Source organism: Pteropus alecto, unplaced genomic scaffold, assembly GCF_000325575.1.
Source record: "Pteropus alecto unplaced genomic scaffold, ASM32557v1 scaffold146, whole genome shotgun sequence".
NCBI lineage: Eukaryota > Metazoa > Chordata > Mammalia > Chiroptera > Pteropodidae > Pteropus > Pteropus alecto.
The window spans coordinates 32,719,251-32,738,562 of NW_006442107.1; the positions used below are offsets into that span (position 1 = coordinate 32,719,251).

Consider the following 19,312-nt stretch of genomic DNA (forward strand, 5'->3'; position numbering starts at 1 on the left):
CTGCGCGGAGGCGCGGCCTGCCTCCCTCGCACAGCCTGCAGCGCTCCCGGGCTGGACAGACCCGCGGGGAACCAGGGCAGCGGCCTCGCGGTGCCGCGGCGCTCGGTGAGCGGGAGCGGGACAGGGCAGCGTCTGTGGACGGGAGGGTCTGGGCCGCGAGCGCGGGCCTCTGGAGGCCGAGAGGGACTTCTCGGGAGCCAGGTGAAACGGAGCTTCTCGCTCGTGGCCTGAACCCCGCCTAAGCAGAGGACAAAGTGGGGGTACGCCGCCGGTGGGTGCTAGGTGCGGGCACGCAAGCCAGGGCGGCCCGGGCCCCTCGAGCCGGCGGCACCTCTGCGGCGCCCTCCTCTGCATCGCTGGTGCCCGCATTCCTGGCCTTGTCCTTGTCACTCGCGCGTCGGTGAGCTGATGGTGCAGAGCTGCGGTGGCCTCTGCCTCCTTACCAGGCAGCAGGGACTCGGTCCAGCGGCACAAAGGCTGCTGTCATTGCTCTCTCCCTTAGGGACAGCACAAGGCTCTCCACAGCCTGAGAAACTAGTCACGATGTATGAAAACAGTTTTGATGCGGTATTGTTCTGAACTCCTTAGGAAAAAAACAAGAAGCCCTTTAATTCTGTTAGCTGTTTTGTATATGCACCTATTTACTTGAATATTTTTCAGTAAGATTTTGGGAGTAAGATGAAGACAACCGTTAGAGGTTTTTTTTTTTTTTTTAAATCCCATTTTTGGTGGTTGAAAGATGAAAACTAGTTCTGGAAAAAACAGTTTTCAGATACCTTCTTTGGCTTCCACAAATATGAACTCCAAAAATTATCCGACTTGGTATGTGTTGTTAAATAAATTAGATAACTGAGTTACTAACGGTCTTCAGGGATACATTGTAGGCCTCAGTAACAATCTCCAGAGCTTTCTCTTTCAAAATTGAGTCATACTGGGTACAAAGCCCTTTATTCTTTTCGCCTTCTTATTGTTTTTGCTTTATTGTACTTCGTAATACTTAGTTTAAAAGTTTACAGTAATTATAAAGGCCCCATAAATGCACCTTTATCCCTCTTACATCAATAGTCATTTATTTTAATTGATTCTGTTTTGGAAGTGTGTTTCAACTCCAAGAAGTTTATCTTCTCTTTTTTAAAAGTTTAATAGCCATGTTGGTTGTTTATTCACTGTCAGAATTTATGCTGGTCTTTTTCCTTTTTCTTTTTAAACTATAATATCTTCTTAATGACTTTGAAGACTCTGGTACATGTGGTATAGAATCAAAAGAATATTTTCACATTTTAATAACTCACTCAGCGTTCTTAATGCAGTTAATAATTTACTATCCCCTTTGTTGTTTGTTATAGTATTTAAGGAATGACAGGCAACTCCTTTCTTTGAGCTGCTTCATTCCAACTAATTATGTTGAGAGACAATGAAATAGTCATCATCACTAGAATAATTTGCATTTAAAAACTTTGTTTTAATTCTGTGAATTAAAATATTGTTAAGTGATTTTTTTTAATTATAATTCAGTATTAATCGTTTTTATGCAAGCTTAAAGTTGAATAATGGACGTAAAACTAAAGTTGAATAGTAGCAGTGCAGTATTGAAACTGCTTGACATACTCTCAGGTTACTGAGGACATATATATTCACTTTAACTTTCACAGTGACCATTTCTGGATAGTCTGAAAAATTTCAGTATTATAGATCTTTGAAGATGGCTAACAAAACATTACTATATAAAATTGCAGGATTTTTGTTTTCATGTTTAATCTTTCATTGAGGGATCTTAAAATGATCACTGAAAAGTTTCTGACACAATATTAGTTTAGTTTTTCATTTTTGTATTTGTTTTTACCCTAGCATGTTTTTTCAATTAAAGTTTTTTTTTCTTTTTGTTTGTTTAGCTTCCTGAGTGTTACTGATTGTTTTTGAAGAAACATGAAGTCACAATCTGTTGTTATGCTTACTCTAGCCATCCTGGTGTTCCTGACATGGGTCCCTGTTTCATTGAGTTGTAACAAAGCACTCTGTGCTAGTGATGTGAGCAAATGCCTCATTCAGGTAAGACTGAGTATGCCATTAATATTAAAATATATTGTAGAGCAGATATAGAGTGCATATAATACAGTATAAGGCCTGAGTATTAGGTCAGGGCCTGGGTTACTGCATATAAGCAAGGTCAGATTCAAGAAGTTCAGTACTGAAAATAATACCCAGCTTATAACCATGCCATTACAAGATGATGCATACTCTGCTCAGTTAAATTAAAGGGTTCCCTTGTATAATCCAGTTTACATAGCAAAGAGGCTCAGTAACTATATTTTTAAAAATTTTAGCTAGTCAAATATTAGACAAACTGTATCCTAAATATAATGTGTTAGCTGTCTATTCTGTGTAAGAAGTTACCCCTAAATATAGCAACTTAATTCAGTAAACATTTGTTATTTCAGGCAGTTTCTGAGAGTTGGGAATCTAGAAATAGTTGAGCTGGGTGGTTCTGGCTCAGCATTTCTCACAAGGTTGCAGGCAAGTTGTTGCCGGGGACTGGAGAATCTGCTTCTAAGATACTTCACAATTATCTTTTTCAATCATCAAGGCATTGGTGTAGCTACCACTGTTATTTTTCTGAAGAGAAAAATGAGGTTAAGTAATTTGGCTAGGCTCATATAGCTAGTAATTGGCTGTGGAATGTGGTCTGTATTTGACTCCAAAGCCCATGGCCTTTCCAGTAATCATACTGGGTATTACTCTTCATAAAGTTGTGCTAATTGGTGGTGAACTTCATGTCTTATATATATCGCTGTTCTCTTTCATCTTATTCCAAGGGTCCCCAACCCCGAGGCCACGGACCAATACCGATAGGTGGCCTGTTAGGAACTGGGCCTCACAGCAGGAGATGAGCAGCTGGTGAGGGAGCAGTGCTTCATCTGTATTTGCAGCCACTCCCCAGTGCTAGCTAGCATCGCAGCCTCAGCTCCACCTCAGATCATCAGGCATTAGATTCTCTAAGAGCACTGGTCCCTGGGGCCAAAAAAGTTAGGGATCACTTACTGTATAAGACCATCAGCAATCTTGTGCCCTTGTATGTCTGCATTTATTAGCTTCCCTTCTAGTTATTGACTGTTGATGAAGAAATGGTAGAATTCTCTGTATGAGTCAGCTACTTCTTGGCTGTAATCTTGACATTGAGAGCAATTGTGTGTATGTACTAGAAGTGATAATGATTTTTATAGATCAGAGGCATTTCGTATTTATTTCTGACATTTCGGTCCTTCTCATTAATAGTTGAAATTCTAGGAAGCCTGGCCTTTCTTTGAGGCCAGGCATATTCTGTTTACTTTTACTTTGCATTTCAAACCAAAACATTTAACTGGAGAAGTTCATTGGTTGGTTTTAAGTTTTTTCACTATGGATAGTTTTAAGCACAAATATAAGAGAATATAATGAATAGTAGTTAGAATCAGCAGTTATAGCAATCACTAATTCATGGCTACTCTTATTTTATCTACTTTCCCCTACACTAACCCCCCCCAGCTCTATTTTAATTTCAAGCAAATCCTTGATACTATTTTATCATAATCCTAATATCTATCTCTTAAAGATAAAAATTCTTTAAAACATAGCTGTTAGCAATTTAAAAATTAACAATTCTGTACTATCTAACTTTATACATGGAACTTTTGATATGGAATGTCTGCTTACACTTGTGCTGGCTGAAAATTTTATAGTCTGCATATGAAGTCCATCTTTGTGCTGTGGTCAGATAGGAAATCTGCCACTTCCCAGGTTGTTTCAATGTAGCTTCATTATTCATTAATAGAAATAAAGTGTCATAACAATTGCTATATCCGTGTTTAAAGGAAATTCACTTAAATTCCAAATTATTTTTTGACTCTTCAAGCCTATAATTTCCATTAGTTCAAATGATGAAAAATTAGAGCTTATTTAAAATACCTTGCTTATTAAGGGAGTATTTTAAAAAGAAAGCTTTTGGTTAATATTGATAAATACTCTCAAAGATTTTCTGTTTGTTTTGCTTTTTATTTAAAAAATTTGTAATACAAAACACTTCACAAACTAAAAAGTGTTATACAAGTATAAAAACTAGAAAATCATGTGAAACTTCACCTGTTAAATGACAATTCTAGTAAACTCATTGGAAAGAAGCTAGGACTTTTTTTTTTTTTTTTAACCACTAAGTCAATGGTGCTAAGATTTCTCAGATTCTCGTTGTTCCTCCAGAGCCAAGAATCATCAAATCTTTTTCTGGAGTAGTAGAGATAACTCTTGTGAATAGTGGCAGAGTATTTGAGGTTAAAAATATCAAGAGCTCCAGTACTGAGAATTTTCTTGTTTGTTTATTCATAAATGCTTATTGGACATTGAAGTGAAATGTAATTAGTTCCACCATTTGTCTGGTTTTCTGGACTCCAGAAATCAAGCAGATTATTTTACATTCTGAGCTTTACTTTCCTTGTATTGCTCTTACTATGGCTATGTAACAACCACCCCAAATATCAGTGGCTAAAAACAGCATTTATTTTGCCCAGGAATTTGTGCCACATAACATTAGTTGGGGCAGCTCGAAGATAGAGGGCTGGAATTATCTGAAGCAACACTATTGATTAGGACTTTCTACATTGGTAGATATGGTCTACATCCGCCCAGTGCAGTAGAAATTAGCCACACGTAGCTGCCAAGTACTTCGAATATGACTAGTATGATTGAAAAACAGATTTTTAAATTTTATTTAACTTTAACTTAAATTTAAATAGCTACATGTGACATCATATCAGTAATTTCTGAGTTATATTTGTGTTTTCTAGTTTATGTTTATATCAATACAATGTATAAAATAAATTACATAATATATTTTTATTTATATTTTAAGTAATTATGAGAGTTTTTTTCTTCGACTATACATTAATACTAGATAAAATTGATTATAAAGTAGATTTATAATGTAAATTCTACCTTCTATTTTTTAAATTAAGTTTTTATGGTGACATTGGTTAACGAAATCCAGTAAGTTTCAGCTGTACCCTTTAACATTAAGGCATATATATATTTACACTAAGGCATATATATATTTGCCTTACATTTAACATTCAGGCATATATATATTTACACTGTGTGTTCACCTCCCATAGTTACATTTCTTTCTGTCACCACATATTTGACCCCTTTTACCTCATTTACCACTCCCCTCGCCTACCCATTTACAGGTATATTTTAAAACTGACAATATTTAAACCATGTTTATATTGTAATGATTATATATTGTCGACTCTATGGTCAGTCACACAGGGTACTGATTACATTGCCTTTCTTGAGTGAGTTTGTTTTTCTTGAGTTTCTAATTGTCTTTCTTGATTTTGCATCATCAATCATTAACACCTTACATTGTTTTAAATTCTTAATCTGTTTTTCTCCCAATGGAGCCTTCAGTCTTGTTTCCAGACTTCACTGATTGCTCTCTAGGTCTGATCCAAACTCTCCTATAGTGCATTCCCACTCTTACTTTCCTAAATTTGTTTCACTATTTCTTTGATTCTTTATCTTGTTCTTTCTTAATTTATTCATTTTTATTGTTACATGCCCTAAAGTATCTTCTAAGAAAGGCAGTATTAGAAGTAAACTTCGTGGGTCCTGCATATCTTGAAAATGTATTTAGTCTCACCTTATACCTGATTGGTGAGTTGCCTGAATACAGAACTATGTTAAAATCTTTTCCGTGGGAAATTTAAAGACATTTCTCAAATGTCTTCACACTTCTGGAATTCCATATTGCTGGTCAGAAATCTGATGTAAATCTCTTTTTTTTTTCTCTATTGGTGACTTTGTTAGATTTTTTTCTTCCTTCTCTCTGGATACTTTTAATTTTATCTCCTTATCCTTGATGTGGTTCTTTTCGTGCCAGCATCATTGTGTTGGCCACTTTGAGAATCTTTTTTTGGCGAGGAGGGATTTATTTTAGGCTAAAGACTGGAATATTCTCTTTTATTATTATTATTTTTATATGTAATATCCTCTTTTCTATTTGGAGCTCTATTAGTTTGAGTCTATGATGGATGCTCTATGTCTTAGATTTTTTTAAACAGCTTTATCGAGATATGTAAATCTAATACTATAAAGTTGACCCATTTAAATGTGCAATTCATTGGTTTTTAGTGTATTCACAGAATTATACTACTATCACCACGATATAATTTTAGAATATTTTCCTCACCCTAAAAAAACCTCATATTCATTCACAGTCACTCCCCATTCCTTCCTTCCCACCCTTTGGCAACCATTAATCTACTTCTATTCTGTAGATTGAATACGAGTGGAATCATACACGATGTTGTCTTTTCTGTCTGGCTTCTGTTATTGAGCATAATGCTTTCACGATTCATCCATGTTATAGTATGTATCAGTACTTCATTTTTTATTGGTCAAGCAATATTCCAGTATATGGATATACTGCATTTAATTAATCATCAGTTGATGTTTCTACTTTTTTGGCTAAGGTGAATAATGCTGCTGTGAATATTCATGTATAAGTTTTTATATGGATATATGTTTTCATTTCTTTTGGATATATATCTGAGAGTAGAATTGCTGGGTCATATTTTCTATGTTTTAACGTTTTGAGGAACTGCTAAAGTATTTTTCAAAGTTACTGCGTGCATTCCCACCACCAGTGTATAAGGGTTATAATTTCTCTTTATCCTTACCAGCACTTGTTATTATCTGTCTTTTATTATTATTATAGCCATCTTATTGGGTATGAAGTGTTTTGATTTGCATTTTTCAAATAACTAATGATATTGAGCATCTTTTCATGTGCTTATTGGCCATCAGTATATTATCTTTGGAGAAATATCTATTCAGAACCTGTGCCAATTTTTTAATTGGCTTATTTGTCTTTTTATTGTTGAGTTCTTTATGTATTTTGAGTACAAGTCTCTTATCAGATATATAACTTGCAAGTATTTTCTCTCATTCTGTAGGTTGTTTTTGCACTTCATGGTTTCATTTACAAAACAAAAGTTTTAAATTTTGATTAGTCTTAATCTATTTTTTCTTTTGTCACCTGTGCATTTAGTGTTGTAGCTAAGAAAACATTGACTAACTCCAGGCCACAAAGATCTACTTGTATATTTTCTAGGATTTTTATAGTTTTAGCTCATAATTTAGGTTCGTGGTTTATTTTGAGTTGATTTTTGTGTAAAGTATGAGGTAAGGGTCCAACTTAATTCTTTTGCATGTTGTTCCAGCACCATTTGTTGAAAAGACAATTTTTTCCCCATCGAATTTTCTTGGCACCCTTGTTGAAAATAATTTAACCTTAAATGTCAGAGTTTATTTTCTAGACTTTCAATTTTATTCCATTGATCTATATATCTATCTTTATACTAGCACCACATTGTCTTGGTTATTGTAGGTCTGTGGTATGTTTTGAAATCAGGAAGTATGAGTTTCCAGTTGTGTTCTTTTTCAAGATATTTTGACTATTTTGGGTCCCTTGCATTACCATATTAATTTTAGGATCAGCTTGTCAATTTCTTTAATAAAGCCAGCTAGGTGTTTTTTAAAATAATAAATTTTATTTTTTGGAGTAGTTTTACTTAGGTTTACAGAAAAATTGAGCAGAAGGTGGAGGAAGATTTCACATATCCCTTTCCCCTATACATACCCACTGTTCTTATTATTAATATCTTGTATTAGTTGATACATTGGTTACAATTGATGAACCAATATTGACACACTATAATTAACTAAAATGTACAGTTTACATTCAGGTTCACTGTTTGTCTTGTATAGTTCTATGGGTTTTGACAAATGCATAATGTCATATATCTGCCATAACAATGTGACCAGAATAGTTTCATTGCCCTAAAAATTCCCCGCGCTTCCACCTGATTCGTCCTTCTCCCTCTCTTTCCACCCCTTGCCCTGGACAAATCCCTAACAACCACTCATCTTTTTTTACTGTCTCTGTAGTTTTAGAATTTCAATATGTCATATGGTTGGAATTATGCAGTATGTAGCCCTTCTAGGCTGGCTGCTTTCACCTCTGTGTCCTTTTATGGCATAATAGCTATTTCTTTTAATTGCTGATTTATATTTCATTTTATGGATGTCTTCAATTTGTTTATCCTATTAAGGGACATCTTGATTGCTTCCAAGTTTTGGCAATTAGGAATAAAGCTGCTATAAACATCCATGTACAGGTTTTTGTGGGGATATAAATTCTTATTTCAGTAAAAACCAAGGAGCACAAATCCCAGATCATATGCTAAATATATGTTTACTTTTGTAAGAAACTGCCAAACTACCTTCCAAAATGGCCTTAACCTTTTGCACTCCTACCAGCAATGAATAAAGTTCCTGTTGCTCCACAACCTCGTCAACATTTGGTGTTGTCAGTGTTTTAAATTTTAGCCATTCTAATAAGTATATACTGCTATGTTACTATTGTTTTAATTTGCATTTTCCTAATGACATGATGTTGAGCATTTTATTTGCCACCTGTATATCATCTTTGGTGAGATGTCTGTATCTTTAGCCCATTTTTAAATTGAGTCGTTCATTTTCTTACTGTTGAGTTTTAAGAATTCTTTATATAATTTGGACAATAGTCCTTAGTCAGATTACGTTTTTATATGTATTTTCTCCCAGTCTGTGGTTTGTCTTCTCATCTCTTGATAGTGTCTTTTGCAGAGCATAAGTTTTTAGTTTTTATGAAGTCCAGTTTATCTGTTTTTTCTTTCATTGATTGTGCCTTCGATATTGCCTGCTAAGATTTCGAATAGGGATTGCATTGAATCTGTAGATCAGTTTGAGAAGTACTGCCATTTCTTCTGATTCATGACCATGGAATGAATGTCTTTCCTTTTATTTAGATTTTTCTTATTTTTTTCAACAATATTTTGTAGTTTTCAGTGTACAAGTCTTATACTTTTTTAAAATTTATTCATAGGTATTTTATTCTTTGTGATATTGTAGATGGAATTGTTTTTTTCATTTTCAGATTGTTTCTTGCTTTTTTATATTGTGTCATAGATCTTAAATCTGTTTTCACTTTTATGTTCTGCTTTCTTGGAGATTTCCTTGACTTTACCTTTGAACACTTTCTATTAAATTTTAAAAGTTTAGCAATAACTTAAAATTTTTAGGAGCTCTTATCTCCTTGTTAATTTTTTATATTAATACTTTTACTTGTTTTTGAATGCACTTTTTTCTCAGATATCTCTGAGGATACTCTTGGAAGTTTTATTGATATAAGTGGAGGTGTGTGTGTTCACCTCCACTCCTAATTCTGTTACTTTGATTTGTCTTTCTTCCAAGATTATCTTTTTCTTTTAATTTATGTCTCTTTCATGTGGCAGCACTCCTTCAAATGTCTAGTTTTACTTAGTTGTCCATTATAGTTAAGAATGCAACATTCAAAGTCTGGTTGGGAGACTGTATGTGGGCAGGCCTGAAACACACATACTGAAGGGTTTCACTTGAGGGGCAGGGAAGCTCTTGGTGCTGGAATATATTCTCTGCTATGAGGCTGATCATTTTTTTGAAGAGAAGTTTTTGATTTGTTTGTTTTGATTGGCTGGTTTTCTTGCTGTGGTTGGAATGGGTGGGTGGTCAGTAGATGCCTGCTTCTTGTCTTTTTGCTCTGACTGGACTGATAGAAACTTGAACTTTAATGCCTTTTATTCCTATTCTCTTCAATTGAAGAACAGATTGGCTATTGGTGTTTCACCAAGAATTGTTAACTGGGGTTCTTGGATATCTTAAAGGCTTCAGGGTATCTCCAGGATTATGTTCAGAATTGCATATGTATAGTATAAAAAAGGAAAAAAGTCCATTGCTTTCAGGAGATTCTCATAGTTGTTGATGGCTCTAAAAATTTAGATTAAGAATTGCTGGGGCTTTGCTTTTTCATTGCACATAACTACATTATTAAAATCCTGGTTTCATATTCACCAAAATATAAGACACATTGACATTTTAGATGATAATGATAGCTTTTCTTCTTAAACTTACAGAAGGAGAACAGATACAAAAATCAATGTGGGAAAGAAGTACTTTAAGAAAGGCAATGCTATAGAAGTTTAAAGAAAGATACCCTTTGAGAGGGAATTTAGATTTTCTTTTTGTTATTTTGGTTTGGTTTGAACATCTGTAGTGTTGAAGTGATGTACTATGAGGATGTTAGAACATTTGTTTATGTTGAGCCTTCTGCAACTCATGAAATAACTGAGTATAGAAAATTTTCCCTGGAACCTCATAGTTATGTAAATATTTTTTACTAGCGTGGCTATAAGGCAGTAGTCATTCCTGCCACTCCTACAAGTTGCTATGCATAACGGTGGTCCCTATATAAATATTTATTTTGTGCTTCTGATAGGAAAGAAATCTAGCTTTAAACATCAAGAAAGTAAAATTGTCATCTTGGTGTATTCCCTTGCTCATATAATGACTGGTTTAGCTGTCCTAGTTATATAGCCCTTTCTGCGGGGGAGTGGGGGGGAATGGTAATATAGGATTTTGTTTTTAACAAGATCTTACTAGTTTTTTTCTTCTGCTTTGTGAAAAGAATGTTTAAAATTTGGATCAATGTTATGCTTTTACCCTAGAAATCTCTACACATTTTGTATTAAGAACTGAAAAAACCCTTATTGACTTGCGAGTACTTGGCTAGTATTTATGGTCCTATTTAGAATGATATGACATCGTATTTAATGAAAATATTCAAATTTAGGTTCAGAGATTGTCAATTCATTATTTTAGCACTTTACTGGTTATCTGAATATTTAGCACTTTTATGTACCAAATTGACAGTCTGCTCTAAAAATTGATTTAACTATTAAGTAAATCTTAGATTTTCTGAAATACGTTGGGATTTCAAAATAGTTTCTTATTAATAATTCCATTTAAAGTGTATTTTGTCTTAAGTTAAAAATATAACTTCAGGGCTTTCTTAATCACAGTAAACTAAAAAAATTAACTTACTTTTTTAATCAGTGCTAATTAAATTCTACATTAGTTTCTTGCTACAGTTATCTTGATTTATTACTATGCAGTAATATTTTGGTTCGTAATATACAATGTTTCCTCTTTCCTCTTACAAACATTACCTTATTTTTCTATAGTGTTTTTTCTTCTTCATTCTACATCCCTGCTCTTAAAATTTATGGTTCTAACTCATTTTTGTCCTGTTTTGCTTCAGTTAACACCTCATGAAAATCTTTTAAATTAATGTCCAAAAGTAATGAGTTAGGCCTGATGTAATTTAAAGGAAGAATAAGTCATTGTTTCCTTTCAAATGTTGAATGCAGTTAGAATAGCTGCTAAAATTTATAAACAGTGACTAAAATTTATTTTCACTGGCGATTTCACCTGTCGAATTATTATATTAAAACAAAAATGAGGATTTCATTGGGACATGTGGAAAATTTCCAACATAAAATAGAATAAATAGTAAAATAACTCCCCATTAATCTATCACTCAGCTTCAGCAGTGCTCAACATGTGGCTGGTCCAGTCTCATCCATAGCTACCCCTACCTTACCCCAGCAGGATTATTTTAAAGAAATTCATTAGAGAACTTGTAAAGTAAGGATTAAAATTTTATTACTAGGTTTATATAAGAAATGGGTGCCATTTGACATATTTTGGTAGTTTATATATATATATATGAACTTGTATGCTGATTTATTTAGCCAAAAGGATAAATTCTGTCCTCAGTGGTGTTTCACTTAAGTTTTTATTATAAATGAACAAAAGTTTATCAATCGGAATTTAAAAGAATAATGTGATATTAAAATTTGACTTAGATATTTTTGTTCAGAGTTTGAATGCTTGATGTCCTCTTCAAAGAGTATTAATATGTCAAAATAGATCTGTTGTAACCTAATTATAATTATGTTTATTATTTTAAATAAAGGCTAATTGAGGATATTTTGTTTTATATATTTGTTTTTAAATACCCATTTGACCTAAGTTAAGGTTCTGAAAGTAGTATCAGCATAGGTAAAATCTAATGCTTTGTTGATTACTGATGCTTACACAATATGCATTTGCTTAATTAGCTTTTTTTTTATATTCTTGATTTTTTTTTTAGATTGTTATTGTAAATCTTTGGAGATTGCTTAATTTAATATTTAAGTAACTCAGTTTGTGTTTTGAGTATGTTTTTTAAATTGTAAAAACATTAAAGTGGATCTTACATCATACTACCCCAATAAATTTAATATTTTCCATTATAAAAATATTTTGTACTCGAGAATTCAGAATACATAAAAGTAGAAAAAGAAAAGTAAATTATTCATAGTCCTATTTTACACATACAGACTACTCTTAATATTTTAGTATAGCCCTTTCTAGGTTTTTATTCTGTGTTTAGGTGATTTTTAACAACTACATTATATATACAACTATTGTGTTCTGCATATTTTACTAGCATCATTTTATATTGTTTTGTAAAAAATAGTATTTGTTAGTTTAGAGAAGTGTAGTATTAACTTAAAAATAAAACATATATTTGCAGTTAGAGTAACTGTCTTCTATATTGCTTTCTTTAATACCAACTTGCATTGATATAGTGCTTAACATTTATCAATTTTAGTTTATTAAAATAATAAATTTCTGTACCACAGTGTACCGTACTGGTCTTTCAAAGGTGAAATAAAATACTCCCTGATATCCCAGTGCATCTTTCAGTCATATTTATGGAGGTATAATTTACATACAATATAATTCACTCTCTTTAGGTATACAGTTCTATGATATTTTGCAAACAGATGCTCACGTAGCCACCATAGTCAAGATAGGGAACATTTCTCATGACCCTTTGTAGTCAAAACTAGCTCCCTCCGCAACTTCAGTGTCTGGTTACCACTGATTTGATTTTTGTCCCAATAGGTTCACCTTTTCCAGAATGTCATATAAACAGAATCATACAGTATGTAGCCTTTTGTTTCTGTCTGGCTTCTTTCATCTAGTATAATGCTTTTGAGATTCGTCCATGTTGTTGTGTATATCAGGTAGTTCTTTCTTTTGTGTTGCTGAGTAATAGTCTTGTGTGGATGTACCACAATTTGTTTATTCATTTAATAGGTGATTGACATTGAGTTGTTTACAGTTTTTGGTGATGATGAATAAAGTTCATGTTTACTTTCACATACGGGTCTTTGTGTAGACATAAGTTTTCATTTCTCTTGAGTAAATACCTAGGAGAGAGATTGCTGGGTCACCAAAGCATTTTGAGAGTCATTATCTCATTTGGATGCCAAAGTCTGTGAAGGTAAGCCCAGTAATACCATCCTCTTTTTATGACTGAGAAGCTGAGACTGTATGTTACATGGTGCAGCTTATGGGTTAGGACTTGAATCTAGATCCTGTAAGTCCAAGTTATTTGCTATCTACTAGACTATATTGTTCTCAGTGATGGTGTTTCCCCATGTTGGCAGCAGTGCTAACAAATCTCTCAGCTCTTGGCAACAGTTAGAAAATGGAAATATTTATCAGTAACTGAACATCAGAATGTAAATAAGATTCTTCCTCAAGTTATGAATTTCCATCTCTGGCCTGGAAATTTGGAAGTTCATAAAATGAATTTTTACTCAGTCTAGTCTTAGTCTTAAATGAATAATACCTCTTTCATTTACTTTGCAGAACCTTAGCTGTAGAGAGAATAAGGTTTTCTGTTAAAGTCGATTGAATAATTATATAAAAACTCTGTCTTCTGGCATTCAAAAATTTGAAATTCTCTGTCATATTCAAGGTTTTTCCTGATACAGTTGTAGTAATATACATTTTAAATGATTAGACTCTTTTCAAAACTTTTTATCCTTCCAGAGGCTTTTTTTAAGCAACTTGCCAAATTCTAATTACCCGTACTGGTCAATATGGGATAACCCAAATATATAAATTTCTGTTTTCCATTTAGTATAAAATTTTGATTTTTTTTTCCATTATAAAATTATAGAGCCATGTGATTACCAAACTTTAAACAACATCTAGGATTGTCCTTCACAGAGGAAACAAATATCTTATTTCATTGTTATCCTGGCTCTAACATGTAAGAGCAATGGTGGTAAGAACGGCTCTGAGTCAGAAGATCTGATGTCAGAGCCCCAGTTGTGTGAACTCAGATGAATCACTAACCCACTCCTTAGCCTTTTCATCTGTACTGTGAGCAACACCCACACTTTCTCTGAGACTTGCAAACTAGGGAAGCAGATGATATGGTCATTAACTGGCAGAAGCAACAAAAGAATTAACTATTAAATTCCAACTCACTGGTTTTGCAACTCTTAACCAAGGATACTTACATTACCTTTACAAACAATGATTAAACTTGGGCAGTAGCACTTCTAATTGTATTCAGGTACTGAGAGTGAAAGATATAATGCCTTTAATTAAACAACCTAAAGGATTATCTGAATTTAATTATGGGCTCTTCTCTCTAAGAAAGAGTAATAACTATAATCATTGAAATACTGAATTAATAAGAAGTAAGCTTTGTATTTCTCATTTCAGTATTTAAAAAAGCAGGAATAATTAACTAAAACTAGGGTCAAAACTCAGCCACTTACTAATTGAATGTTGTACAAATTTCATAATCATTAAGTACATTACTACTGAATATTATTCTGTCACACTGACATGTAAAAGTCCAGATATCTATTAAGAGGCTGTGAAATAGATTTAATCCTGAGGGCTAGATAATCCAGTCAAGTTCAAGTAACTTTTAAATAGTCATAGTTTTAACCTTCCATTAGTTAGCAGTAATCTCGGGATATCACTCACCCTTTCATTCCAATCAAAACACCTCAGAAATACCTTTTACTAAAGGCACAATGAATACTTTAAAAACTCGAATTTCTCTAATGGAAGCCATTAAATTGGCATTCATTTTTAAATATTTAGCATAATATATAATAATTCATTTAATAGGCTACTATTTGGAACTTGTGATAGGAAAAAGGAGAGGCAATTCTTTGAATAAATTTGTTACTTTTCTAATTTGTTTCTCCTGAGCTAAATAGATAATATAAATATAAGCAAGTAAGATAGTAAAAGGCTATTTTCTATGTAAAATGTAAATTTAAAAGAAGCTTTATTTCTTGTGACAAATGGCTACCTTTATTAAACTAAAAATCAAAAAGTATCAATATCCTTAACTCTGGTGGTGTTTTTAAAAGATATGTACTCAGAAAATATTCTCTTTCCCCAAAGGACAGACAGGTTTTTATGGAGAAACAAGTCACAAAGTATAGCTTTGGAGACTGTTTTTCTAGATTCCCAAGGAAGTTTGAATGTGTCTGAATCAACATCAACAATTTTATGATAAAACATCTATACTTCTCAGGAAGTCCTTGCCCTCATAGTCCCTCTGTTTCTAATAGGCCTAGCAAAGTTACCCACAGTCTGTAGTACATCAAAACGGCCTGACTATATAGAATTCCGCAGTACTAAAGTATTACAACTTGCACGTATTAGGTCTCAGATATATATTGACATCAAACTAATTAATTAGTTAGAAAATAGCACAAATATGGATTCTGTGTAATAGCTAGTGGACTTTTGGAGAAGAAAACAAATTAAATACCAGTGTTTATTATCACCATAATTAAATTATCAGTATTTATTATCAGTACAATTAAATATCAGTGACCATAAATATGTCATATTAGAATGATGAAGTGACGCTGGTAGTCTAGAAATGTAATGAGATGAATTTAATAGGGATTAATATGTGCTATGTTTAAGTTTTTAAAAATGCAGAAATGGCAAGGTCTGTTTGTATTTGAGCCATGATGGGAGGTCTTAGATGATCCATATGTGAGGTCACCTTGACTAACATTTGGCTGCTGTATAACACTGTGCCTAGTGCTCATGTGCTTACCCAGAATTTGGTCTGTTATAATTAGATTGATGAACTTCTAGGCAAAGCCATGATATTATAATGATGGTATAATGAAGATGAAGTTATGGGCAGTACTTTCTGCACATGCATTTGTAGCTGGTTTAGGCCAGCAGCTTTTATGGCCTTAGTGCTCTAGGATTTGGGCTAATTTAAACCCTAAAAGGGAGGTATTTCTGGGAAGTCCTTAAGGAAAGTCTTCAAGGGAAGTTTCTATGGTTACAGAGCTGGGCCTTGACTCCTGTCATTCATGCCCGACTAATACTGTCTCATAACCCAGAAAGCCAAGTAGGCAGTGATGGCTACAGAATTTCTCTTTAAGTTTGATTTGTTTAGGAGTGTGGTGACAAGCACTAAAGGAATGACCTTGAATCTTCACTTACGAAGCAAGCTGTATAAGTTATCATGGAGTAACAAACCACCCTAAAATTTAGTGGCTTAAAGCAACCATTTATTTAGCTCTTCTTTCTGTGAGTTGGCAGTTTGGGCCTATATTAGCCAGGTGGTTTTTCTGGGCTCATTCATGTGTCTGTTATCAGCTTCAGGTTGGTTGGAAGCTGGATGGACTAGGATGGCTTCAGGTAGACTGACTTGCCCATGTGGCCTTCTCTAGACAAAGTTCAAAGAAAAAGAGTGGAAGCAGTCAATACTCTTAAGTCCTATACCCAGAACAGATATGATGTCACTTCCATTGAATTATGCTGATTAAAGCAAATCTCGTAGTAACCCTATATCCAAGAGATCTGGAAATAGACACTGTCCCTTGATCAAAGGAGCTGCAAAGTTACATTGTCAAGAGGGTGGTCATTGGGAGGAGAATAATTGCTATCTTTGTAGTCTACCACAACAAGTACACTGTTATAGTATGTTGTAGATCAATAAAAATAAGTTTATATAAGATGCTTTTGTTCTCACTTTATATACTGAGAAACCACAGCTTCCACTACAAGTTGGCTGTTCATTTATATTAATTTGAACAATGAATCTAATAGCTGAAAAGCAGATTTTGTGCTTGTACTGAATGATTTTTCAAGGCAGTGTGGGGGGGTAAAGTTATGGATTATAAAGGAAAATGTTTTCTTTAATAAAATGTTTCAAAATAAGATAAAAGCATCCAAAACATGTTCACTGAATGTGTCCAAAAGAAAATATAAATCTACTTAATATTGTAGATATTTATGTTTCTAAAATAGTTAATAACCTTTAATAAAAATTGCACTGAGAGTAAATTACTATAAATGCAAATATTGTGTTTTTATACTGTAAAAAGTTAACAATTTTAAATATTGTTATTTGGAATTTTAATTTTGAATATCTGTCTTATTTCTAGGAGCTCTGCCAGTGCCGACCTGGAGAAGGAAATTGTTCCTGCTGCAAGGAGTGTATGCTGTGTCTTGGGACTCTCTGGGATGAGTGCTGTGATTGTGTTGGTAAGTTGATATGCAGTAAAGTTTCTTAATATTTCTTATCACAAAGTCTTTGACTTTAAGAGACTTCAAAGAATATAAATGTATTTTATGTATATAGACTAGTGTGTGTATAAGATGTAGTAAGTGTATAGAACATTATGTTATTGCATTTGCTTTTATTGAACGGCATTTACACATATGTGTATTTTTGTAGAAAAAGATCTAGAAGGAATTAAAAGTGCTTATTCTGGGAAGTAGGAGTGGAGGAACAACAGTTTTTTACTTTATATTTTTAACTTTTTATACCGTTGAATTTTTTATAAAAAGCATGCATTACAGTTGTGAATAAAAAATAGGTACTTAGCATATTAAAAAATAGATTATCTTCCTTTATATAAGACTTCACTAAAAGATCGTTGAGAAAATAAAAGCTGTTTTTAAGGGCTTTCTGAGGATAAAGGCTTTCTCAAGCCTTTCTGAGTCTCTAAGATGTATTAAAAAAAAAGCAAGGTGCAAAAATATGTTTATAGAATGTTATCATTTGTGTTTTAGAAAGAAAACTTAAAGTATATAGACTGTTGCTGGGAGAAACACTCACCATTCTCACTTCAACCAGTTAACTCTTTTTGATCCTTGAAACCAAAGTTCAAGTGTCTGCTTATCTCAGAAACCTTCCTTTTTTGACTGAGGTTGCCTGCTTCTGTTAGATCATGTATTACATGCTACTATAATTGTTGTTTTGCCTGTCCTTTCCAATAGAGTATAAACTCTTTTTGAAAAGGTATGACGTCATATTGATCTTTTAAAATTAATCTCTGTTTTTATCAAAGTGGGATATATGCACCTACTTTAGATATATGCACGTAGTGCTAAAACAATCTTTTGATCCTATGCCAGAGACAACTACTTTTATCTCTGAAGTATGTATGGTATTACTTCCATAATTCTAAATAATATCTTTTTATTCTCTTGATTCATTGATTTTGGAATCCGTTGACTTACTATGGTAGATGATGATTTAGCTCTTTTATCTCTTATCTTTCAATATAGTTTTATCACTACTTCTACTTAAATCAGTAATTACTTTAATAATATAAATTTGTATTATATACTAGTTTGATTGTAACAGTGTAAACACTAATTTATTAATGAATAATTCTATTGTCTATTTGTATTAGAGAACATTTCCTGAGAGATTTCCTAATTTTATAGGCTTTATATTAATGTTTAAATTTTTGGCTTTCTTTTTTAATTTCCAAGAGCCCTTCTCTGTCCTTTTTGGGGAACATACCATTCTTGTGTTATAGATAAGATATTTTTCTTAACTTTCTGGGGCTGTTAATTATAGTGTTTGGTTGTTGTTGAAATTTTTTCTCCTATTCTTTACACTGTTTCCATTTTCTCAACTGTCTGGTGATCCTGAGCCATCTATTCCTATGTAAAAGTTAGTGACCAGAGCCCTATGCTTGTAGACAGGACATAAAATCTAGTTTGCTTTACTGTCAGGTGATTAGAAGATGAGCTGGCTTTTTCATTGAGGAGCCCTCTATCTCAGTATCTATAGATCTTTCCCTTTGGAGTTGTATAGCTTTTTCAGAGTAAGATCTTTGAGTTCCTTGCCTGGGGTGAGGGTGGGGTAATATGGCTGGCTGCAAATGTTCTGGGATACGGAGGGGTGATGTCAGTATTCAATAAGCATACTGTCATTTACTTTCCTTGTTTCTTTCCATCCTCATCTCTACCTTCTACAATATTTGGTGTTCCCAGTCCAGGGCCTCTTTGGTTTAACTTCTCTGAAGAATAGCCCTCTCATCACCTATAGTTGTGGGATAAGAAAGAGAGCAACCTGGAGGTCCAATTCAAAATAAGGAGGTCCTCAAAATAAGCTTGCCTCTGCAATACCTGATGTCTCCAACTCCTGAGTATTTCCAGAGTTCTGTGGTTGCATCTGCCTGGGAGGGTGACTGCTTAGTCAGTTACATTTAGCTTTTAGGTT

At 33.5% G+C, this 19,312-nt stretch overlaps 1 protein-coding gene across 2 annotated transcripts in view; it reads left to right on the forward strand.

Annotated features, from left to right (window-relative positions):
• The window catches only part of TWSG1 (twisted gastrulation BMP signaling modulator 1), a 42,541-nt gene continuing 23,229 nt past the window's right edge, over positions 1-19,312 (forward strand). The window contains exons 1-3 of one of the 2 annotated variants that reach the window (XM_006920077.3): positions 1-105; positions 1,893-2,049; positions 17,238-17,337. In XM_006920077.3, coding sequence (XP_006920139.1) covers positions 1,927-2,049; positions 17,238-17,337 — 223 coding nt within the window. In that variant the 5' untranslated portion in view covers positions 1-105; positions 1,893-1,926. Of the gene's footprint in view, positions 106-723; positions 823-1,892; positions 2,050-17,237; positions 17,338-19,312 lie in introns of those variants that run through there. The other variant, XM_025038688.1, reaches the window with a different exon arrangement.